This window comes from Cydia amplana, chromosome 13, assembly GCF_948474715.1.
Source record: "Cydia amplana chromosome 13, ilCydAmpl1.1, whole genome shotgun sequence".
Classification (NCBI taxonomy): Eukaryota; Metazoa; Arthropoda; class Insecta; order Lepidoptera; family Tortricidae; genus Cydia; species Cydia amplana.
In genome coordinates, this window is record NC_086081.1 from 4472447 (window position 1) to 4482932 (window position 10486).

General features: G+C 40.7%; 1 protein-coding gene across 1 annotated transcript; it reads left to right on the forward strand.

Annotated features, from left to right (window-relative positions):
* Positions 1-4696: 4696 nt before the first annotated feature.
* LOC134653381 (uncharacterized) lies at positions 4697-9843 on the forward strand. Its single transcript, XM_063508714.1, has 8 exons — positions 4697-5558; positions 5753-6324; positions 6594-6968; positions 7323-7464; positions 7911-8058; positions 8537-8645; positions 8940-9079; positions 9633-9843. Exons 1-8 carry the CDS (start codon positions 4984-4986, stop codon positions 9774-9776), a joined length of 2205 nt encoding a protein of 734 aa, XP_063364784.1. The 5' UTR covers positions 4697-4983; the 3' UTR covers positions 9777-9843.
* The last annotated feature ends 643 nt before the right edge of the window (positions 9844-10486 follow it).

Here is a 10486-nt window from a genome sequence, read left to right on the forward strand (position 1 = left end):
GAACTTGAGCTTGACATAAATATGGCTTAAAAACCTAACTTGCTTAACAAACATAACGAAAAGAAAAAATCGCCAAACGCGAGCTATGCGTCGTTAAAGAGTTTCGTTCTGATCATCATCAGCAGTTACACTTCCTCAAATGTTACTTTTTAAATGTATATGCTTGATTTGTTGATTAAAACACAACAATCACTATATGTATGCCTTTAAGATTTGAGGAGTTCCCTCGATTCCTTATGGATCTCATCATCAGAACTCGAGCTTGACAGAAATGTGGCTTAAAAACTAAACTTGCTTAACAAACATAATGAAGAGGACAAATCGCCAAACGTGAACTATGGGTCGTTGAAGAGTTCTGTTCTGATATCATCAGCAGTTCCACTTCATCAAATGCGACAGTTTTTAATAAAAATGCTTGATTTTCTGATGAAAATACAAAAATCTCTATACGCACACCTTTAAGATTTGAAGAGTTCCCTCGATTCCTCATGGATCCCATCATCAGAACTCGAGCTTGACAAAAATGTGACTTAAAAACTTAACTTGCTTAACAAACATAACGAAGAGGACAAATCGCCAAACGTGAACTATGCGTCGTTCAAGAGTTCTGTTCTGATCATCATCAGCAGTTCCACTTCATCAAATGTCACGTTTCTGAATGTATATGCTTGATTTGTTGATAAAAACACAAAAATCACTATATGTATGCCTTTAAGATTTGAGGAGTTCCCTCGATTCCTCATGGATCCCATCATTAGAACTGGGTTTTGACAAAAACGGGACCAATCTGTATGCATATACATACAATCAAAAAAAGAATTTTCAAAATCGGTCCAGTAATGACGGAGATATGGAGTAACAAACATAAAAAAAAAATAAAAAAAATAAAAAAAAATAAAAAAATAAAAACATACAACCGAATTGATAACCTCCTTCTTTGAGATTTGGAAGTCGGTTAAAAAATAACTGCTGTATCCGTTTTGCTAATCATTTTCTGGTACTTTATTACGGCGTGCACTAACTTCTAAGCTGAATACGTTGTTTTGTCGGAACACAGACATAAGGTTTGTTGTGTACTTACCTACAAACAAACGATAGGTATTTTTAGCTTTTCTAGAATTAAAGATGGATTAGAGTTCTGCCTCATACCATGACATTTATTTGCAGAATATGAAGATAATGTTTAGGAATACATATTAGGAATACACCATACCTACGGTACTAATTGAATAATATATTGTCAGGATTGAGTCTCTAAATAGTCTAATTACGTATCTGCTTTGTTTGTTACATTCAGTTTCCATTTAAATAGAGATAGCCACGCATTATTTCCCAAAGCCTAAACAGAGATCAGAGCCCAAATTGTAGTAGGAGTGCGCTCATTTTCGGAATCAATTGCAATGTCGGCGGCATTGGCCTGCGACTGACGTATCTGATTTACGCTCCAGGGTTCTTGTTCACCTAAATTGGACGGTATACACTCTAGAGCATTGAAAATGAGTCACTTTGTATGGAAATTCAATTGAAAGTGGCACATTTTTATTTTTTACGACTAGACGAGAACGACGAAATGATGTGTGAAAATGAAACGACGCTGATTTTCAAATTAAGCGAAAAAATAATTTATAATACATCAGGAAATAGCTTGGAAAATCCATAATACTCAAAACAATAACATTAAATTGCTTTGGGATTTAATTACCTGCGCGTGTCAATTATTAGTGCTAACCTAATAAGCTAAGCTAACCCCTTATACTTGCGTATTTTTTTCATGCAATTAATGTTCCCACCCCAAAAGAAATACGCAAATAAATATAACAAACCATTCATTCCTAGTTTTACCGCATTAAAGTGCCCACAAACTCCCATGCAATGCTTACTTCTGTGGAATTTCCCTATTTTATCTATCTATTCAGTCCATAATTGACCGAGCCAGCGCGAAATCTTTTGCCAGCGAAGCGTGAACGTTTTAACTCTGGCAGTTTTTTTTACTAACTTATTCTACTCTTTATTAACACCTAGGTTTTCCGTGATAAGCTCTTCCCCTGCTCGCTTGTATTTATATATACAGTCATCAGCAGAAGTTGCTATGGGAGCGAGGTGTTTAAAATTACCTTGACGCGCTCTTATTGTCTTAACAATAAGACCTCGCCCGCTTAGCAACTATGGCTGCTGACTATCATTAGGGTGTGTGTATTAGTGTGTAGTGTGTTGTGTGGTGTGTGTGTGTGTTAGTGTATGTGTGTGTGTGTGTGTATCATTGTGTTTATCATAGCTACAGCGTGTGACTAGGGTTTGAGATCCGGATATCCGGATATCCGATATATCCGGATATCCGTCAAATCTAAGATCCGGATCCAACATCTCATAGGATCCGGATATTTCGGATCTCACGGATCCGTTAAATATTGCATTGGTCGCGTTATTGGTACGCGATAACGTCATAAAATAAATGCAAATATTGCTTAAACTAAACAGTAGTAACAGTAACAGTCTTAAAACTAGCTACCTTTATGCCTCCTGACTGGAATAAGGGTAATTATTTGTATGTTTTAAAGTAATTGTTATCAGGTTTTCGCTCAGTCGCCTTTGGGTCGTCTACCTGGAACATCTTTAGTGCTTGTGCTTGTTGTTATCAGTGACTTTTTTGTGTTATCGTGTCGGTTCCCAGTCTTCTGTTAACATAAATAACATGTGCTTGATGTGCTGCTAACTGAGTAAGTAATATTGATATTTTTTTCTCGTTATTAAGAAGCTGTAGCCCAAAGTTCTTAATTTCGCGAAACTTTTGTAATAATTTTACATTATTTTGCAGTTAACTGGATTTATATAAGTTTTATACAGGGTGCCCAGTAATTAGTGGATAACCTTCTAACCACCGACAGAGCACCTTAGGCTGGTCCAGAAAATGCACTTATAGGTCTAGTAAAAGTTTCGTGGTTTTCGAGATAATCGAACTTTTCTGTCTTTTTTAATGGCTAGCTCCATACTTCACTTTAATCACAATCTAGGCCATATCTTTGTCTGTAAAGATGTAATTAGCGTGTGTGATACCATTTTAGAATCAGTATTAGATAAACTATTTTTAAGAAAGTTGGCCATTCTGTTCTCCATACATTTTTTTTTTTCACCACAAACGATCAAACTTATTGAATTTTTTTAAGAAAAAATTGATTGGAATTTTTTGTGTGGCCACCATAAAGCGACAACCATAGGTGGGAAAGAAAGCTCCGATCGCTGTGTCTCGCTCCAACCTATGGTTATCGCTGCCACCGTCGCAAGTCGCTCAATGTCGTGGCAGCGATAACCATAGGTTGGAGCGATACACAGCGATCGGACCTTTCGTTACCACCTATGGTTGTCGCTTTATGGTAGCCACACAAAAAATTCACACGCACTAATGCACGTTAATTTCAAATAAATCCTACTATCCATGAAAATTGCCTTTTTTTACCCAATCCTTTTCTTTCGTCACCTTTCTTTATACAGATCCGTATTATCCGAATTATCCGGATATCCGGATCCGTCAAATTTTAATATCCGAAATATCCGGATCCGAAAAATTTACGGATCTTGCAAACCCTACGTGTGACCATCGAACCACCCTAGACGTAATAATCCCATCATTGGATATTGATACATTAATGACTGTAAGCTGATTGGATATTGGTTTACCAAAACGCCACAAATCGCTAATTCATTATCAATTAGTTTACCAATGTTATGTTGTTTTAACAAATATAATTGTTACCTGATTAATAGGTAGACATATTTATTTACAAACTTCACAACTGAACATAAATAGGGTGAAACTTAAGCAGCGAAAAGTAACCAAAAAAGTTAAACGGAAATAATTAATGTAAAAACTGATAACCAAGAAACGAGGAAATATCTAAAACTAAATATAGCCTTTGACAAAAATTCTATAGGTAATTAAAGATAAAGAGCACTTATAATTATTTTGAATTTTTTTTATCGCACGTAGCTTATTTAATACAATATGGACTTAATGACCTTTGGGGCTATTCATAAATTACGTCATTTCAAATTGGGGGGGGGGGGGTCTGGACATCGGATGATGGTAGCATGACGTAGGAGGAAACGGGGTCATTCGAAGCATGATTTTCGGATGATTTTAGGGGGGGGGTCAAAAATCGTCAATAATAGATGACGTAATGTATGAACAGCCCCCTTTGACACCATAACAAACAGATTGTCTAACATTGACCTACTTAATTTCGTGAAAAACTGACTGACCAATTGTTTACGTCTTAATTACTAACATATATATATATTTAAACAAGTGTGTCACGGACACCAGATAGATACATTCAGAGAAATAATAATTCCCATATTCACTACGAATACACACGGGCACAAAGTTGTTATGTTTGTAATTACTTAATTATTATCTGATACGGTCTGCAAAAATGGGATGAAATTTTATGTTTGCGCATATTGTGAAATTTTTTAACTATCTTTAGTTGTTCATTACGGATTCAGTTACGGATAAAATTAAATCTAATCAACATAGAGGTTTTTTTTTTTCAAAAACATTTCCTATAACTGTGTGGTACGTAAAATAACGAAATTTACGAAACGTTATAATGTGCAGTATGTGCACCCTATTTACTTAAAACAATGCTTTCATTCATCTAACGCGATATTACATGTAGGTACTTAACTAAAGTTTTATTAAATTAATAACATACAATTATCCTCATGACCCAGTTTCCGTGTATATTCTACCGACCGTACCCCAACAAAAGAGGAGCAGTTCAGTGATCGGCCACAAACGGTCACAGGGCGTGAGCGCGCACGATCGCGAATAAACGTAATCGCCGCGAAATAATACGCGACTAACTGCTCGCGAATTGTCCAATAATTGCGCACCTGCAACATCCTGCGCGTCTGCCTCGTTGCCTTTTTATTCCGACTCAACTGACACAAACCACAATACCAACTGACCAACCACTAAGCAACATGCTCTTAATCATCTTCCTCGTAGCAATCACAAACGCGCAAATCGACGGAGAATTCTGGTGGCTCAATGACAAACTTGCTGAAATAAAAGGCGCCAATCCAGAACCGACGTTTGAAGAAGTCAGCGAATTTGACACTGATGAGACTGACAAAGTTGTGTTCAATGATGATAACTCTGCCAATGAAGCTAGGAGCAATGATAAATGGAACATTCGCTTTCAAGATCATACCAAGTTAACATGGCCGCGTGAGCGGGAAGCCAAATCAACTGTACTACCAAGCACTACAAGTAAACCTGACACAACGATTGGAGATGTTCTCGATTTCAAATTCCCAGACAGCGATAAGTTCGTTTGGAAAGACGTCACCAATACTAACAGGCATACAATACCACAACCAACTCCTACTTATAGCATTGAAGCAAATACAACGAAGAATAAAACCGTCTTGATCACTGACAAAGTAACTTTCAAAGTTTATAAGGAAGAGACGACTCAAGTGCAAAATATATGCACATATTTGAAGAAAAGTGAATGCAAGAGCAGAAATGGACTGGTCTATATTAAACGAGACAGGTAAGGATTATTTTGTATAACTTATACGTTACAATACTGCTGCATAAATGTAGCTAAAATTAATTGAAAGCGTCCATTGGTCCAGTGGTGAGTCCATTTAGCACCATGGGCCTTTGTATAAGGTTTAAAAAAACAGTTTCATGCACATTTTCTTCTTAGCTTTTATCACTAAATAATAAAGTAATCATTTCCAGGGTACCTCCTAAGAAAACACCAAGTGATTCGCAATTTATTTGCTGCATTCTTCCTTTACCGTCGGACAAACCAACTAAAATCTACTTTGCTGACGACTTTCCGATCAAGCGCTTCAAAAGATCAGCCAACAGTGGCGACATGTCAACAGCTTTGAAACAAAGACTCGCTCTAATGCGTCGTAGATTTCCTGTCCCAACTCTCAAAGTCAATAAGACTCCAACGTTACCTGCACCTGCTAAAGTAACACATAAGATTGTCACACCCGAAGAAGATTATGTAGATCCTTATGCAAACATTAAAAACTCAAATTTCAAGAAATCCTACGCACCAAGCAATCCGTACCCGATTACGGAGACAAAGTATGAATACGGTAACCAAGATTATGTAGAAGACTATGTGGTGGAGTTGCCAAGGCCTGGCTTAGTCGGGCTGTATTCCGATCATGGGCCTGTTTCAAGCTGGACTTATGTTAGCAGTGGAAAAACTGATTCGCCTTACGGTACAGTAGGTGACAATGATGATACGGAAGATAATGAGGCACCAGGATATTCTACGTTTGATCCCAGGCTAGGTAAGAAGCTAACCCAATGTAATTGTTAATTAATCTCATAATAACAAATGCGGTGTCCCTATTTCCCAAAGAGTACGTTGAGCTGACATAGAGATGTGAAGATTTCGGAAAAATTGAAACTTAAATTTTGGAAAAGTCGGAAACGTCTGAAACTCTGAAAGTCCTTTGTAGGAATTTCGCAATTTTGGAAAATGTCCGTCGGCACATCAATATGCATACAGCACATTAAGTCAGACCTAGTTTTTTATGTACCTAAACATTTTTTACAGTTGATCGACAAGCTATCGGAACCGCTAAACTTCCAAAACGGAGACCGGGATTTATAGCTCAAGACTCAGACGAAATCTCATACGACAGTCAAAGTCATACCGTCAACTACCACGCACATCCAGACTTTCATATCCTTCAAGGCTTCAAGCTCCTCAATCTGGTGCGAAACACAAGTAGGACTCTCTACACCAAGAATGGACGGAGGACGACCACAACGGAAAGGGTGGCAGATAGTTCCGAATGTGTACAGACTAGGCCGATAATGGTACATTCGAGTGAGGATTCTGAATACGACGATGTTTTTGACGTGAATGAGAACGTATTCGGAGATTGCGGTAAAGCCGCGAAAGACCCATTGAAGGAATGTGAACATGGTAATTTTATTTATTACTAGCTTTTCATAAAATCAGTTTATAGTAGGTAGTATACCTACCTTACTATCTAAAAGGTAACAAACATACAGAGTTACTTTTTCATGAATACAAAGTAGGTACCTACACTGCTGGCTTTCTCTCCCCGTTAGTCTTGAGCAGAGTCCCACCCACCTCCAGTCCCAGCAATAGTGGTTTCAAAAGCGTCTCATCGTATCTCTTGTAGTTACTTTCAATCCTAATTACCAATCTCGAAGATATATTATATTATTCTTGAAGATGTTATATTCTAGGTACACTTCTTTTTTTGTGTTTAACTACTTTCGTACGCAATCAAACTATTTTTTTGTTCCAAAGACAAGCAAACCGGCGAAGCAGACGTGGGATCTCATCCATGGCTAGCGCTGGCGGTTCTCACAAAGAGCCCTCAGAGCATTCTATGCTATGCATCGCTTGTGCATCCGCGTGCTGCAGTCACTGCTGCCGATTGCATCTACGGGTAAAGCTAAAAACTACTAAATAGATTATTTTAAAGTAAAACACTTATTGATACACAGATAGGACAATCGCTTGCGCTTCGCCATCGAATCACTTTGTGTCTCTCTTTCACTCTTCCATATTAGTGTGACAGTGACAGTTGCGTTTCGTTCGCTACGGAGCGTTAGCGATTGGCATGTTGTCTACGGGGCCAGTAGCTCTATAAAGGGGCCCACTGATTACCAGTCCGCCGGACGAAATCGGCCTGTCAGTTGTTCCGAGTTGTCAACTTTTTGTTCTAACTGAAAGGCTGATATCGTCCGGCGGACAGGTAATTAGTGGGCCCCTTTACGAAGCAACCGTGCGCCGACAACAATACGGCCGTGTAGCTGCGATACCTGACTTATACATAGTCTTTACCATCTATTCACTTACCTAAAAATTGACAAAACATTATGAAATTTGCAGCAGGACCTCCCCGGGAGAGGTCACACTCCTAGCTGGCATTTGGGACCTGGAAGACGACAGCAGTGTGAGAACACAGCAGCGCATGGTTCAGATTCACGTCGACAAGCACTACAGACCGGGGAACTTGGCTCACAACTTGGCTTTGCTGGTGAGAGAATCCGTCTAGGCTATTTAACTGCACCGATACGACTTGACAAGATAGAGAGTGGAAGAGCGTCAAAAACCTATGAAAACATGACGTTTCGAACGCTGCCACTCGGTCCCTGACAAGTTGGATTTCATTAATTAAACGGCAAGTAGTTAAATGCTTACCAAATCCACAACCAGGACCGCCGTCGGTGAAGTGACACTACTTATACTTATTTGCAAACTTTTAACACATTCAGTGCCGAAAACTCGACTATCGGGGGTATTTTATGATTCCGTTCCCAGGCCGGACGACCCGATAGTCGGGATCGTGGTATTACACATTTATATGGAGATTTTTTTGTGGCCTGGCGCGGATGTCTTGGTTGGCTGGGTGGCAATGAATGTGTGAAAGAACTTTTAGAAAATTTTATGCGGAGTGGTGACCGGACACGTTTCTAATAAATACCACAATACTCATTTTAATAATTACATTTCAGCACTGGAAGCGGCCTCTAAAGCTAGGAGTGAATGTTCAGCCGGCGTGCGTGGCGGACCCTCACGTGGGTGACACTTGCAAGTTCGTGGGCTGGGGCGGTTACGATCAAGGTAGAAACTAAACTACACATAATATTACTTTGCTCATTGATACTCCATTCGGTATAAGAGAGCTATTAGAGAAGAGAACCAAAGGGGAGAATAATGTCCTAATGCTTTTCGAAAAGTTAATGAGTTAATGTATGCTGTGATGACCTATTCGGCGTTAAGTATTATTTGATAAAGGATTAATTGATAAAGGACCTATAATTCTTTCTGTTATCACGCCTCAGGAGTCCAGATACGCGATGGGTATTCCGCAGTGCCTCCTCCGTACTCTAAAAATAATAATAAAATGTTTTGTAGCTATCAGAGAACGCCCGAGATGGCAGCGAGCTGCGATTCTGACACCACGCCAGTGTAATGACAGGCTCTCGTCCAGTAAGCACAGAGTCTCACTGCCGCCTGACACTTTCTGCGCTTCGATAGAGTCCCGAGCGTCTGTGGTAAGTTGCTCCATCCAACGACAAGAGCGAGAAGAAAATAAACGTGACGAAATTAATTTGTTAATCAGTTATTTATAATTTCTATTGCACTGCTTTCCAACACAGTTTGAAGAGAACGAGATAACCCTATAACAGACATTATAAGGTCTGTCCAATATTAGTGAGTGCGCACGCGTCTAGGTAGGTATGTCGTATATTACGCGCTTTATGAGTAAAACTAGTGCTAATTAGACGCACAATCTGGAGCAAATATGCGTGCATACTCGAGGCGCATTCGCTAAATTTTGACGCACCTTTCCCTACCTACTGCTTAAGCACTGCTAATCTGATTTTTAACTCCTGGACTCTGTCCAACGAAATCAAATTAACTTTAACACATTCATTGCCACCCAGCCAAACAAGACATCCGCACCAGGCCACAAAAATTTCGTCATATAAAGCTGTAATACCACGATCCCGAATATCGGGTCGTCCGGCCTGGGAACGAAATCATAAAATACCCAATTAGTCGGGCTTTCGGCACTGAATGTGTTAAAAGCTGTCTTATATCCAGACAGGTGTGGGCGGTCCGCTGACGTGCAACATAGGCGACCGGCACTCAGTGGTGGGCGTAGCTGTATGGCGAGACACGGCTCTAGTGTTGCTACCTGTCCATGAGTGGGTCGTGCGAGTCATCGCCGCGCTGCGTATACGATGAACAAGGTACTAGTGTCGTCAGACTGGTCTAACGTGCAACATAGGCGACCGGCACTCAGTGGTGGGCGTAGCTGTATGGCGAGACACGGCTCTAGTGTTGCTACCTGTCCATGAGTGGGTCGTGCGAGTCATCGCCGCGCTGCGTATACGATGAACAAGGTACTAGTGTCGTCAGACTGGTCTAACGTGCAACATAGGCGACCGGCACTCAGTGGTGGGCGTAGCTGTATGGCGAGACACGGCTCTAGTGTTGCTACCTGTCCATGAGTGGGTCGTGCTAGTCATCGCCGCGCTGCGTATACGATGAACAAGGTACTAGTGTCGTCAGACTGATCTAACGTGCAACACAGGCGACCGGCACTCAGTGGTGGGCGTAGCTGTATGGCGAGACACGGCTCTAGTGTTGCTACCTGTCCATGAGTGGGTCGTGCGAGTCATCGCCGCGCTGCGTATACGATGAACAAGGTACTAGTGTCGTCAGACTGGTCTAACGTGCAACATAGGCGACCGGCACTCAGTGGTGGGCGTAGCTGTATGGCGAGACACGGCTCTAGTGTTGCTACCTGTCCATGAGTGGGTCGTGCGAGTCATCGCCGCGCTGCGTATACGATGAACAAGGTACTAGTGTCGTCAGACTGGTCTAACGTGCAACATAGGCGACCGGCACTCAGTGGTGGGCGTAGCTGTATGGCGAGACACGGCTCTAGTGTT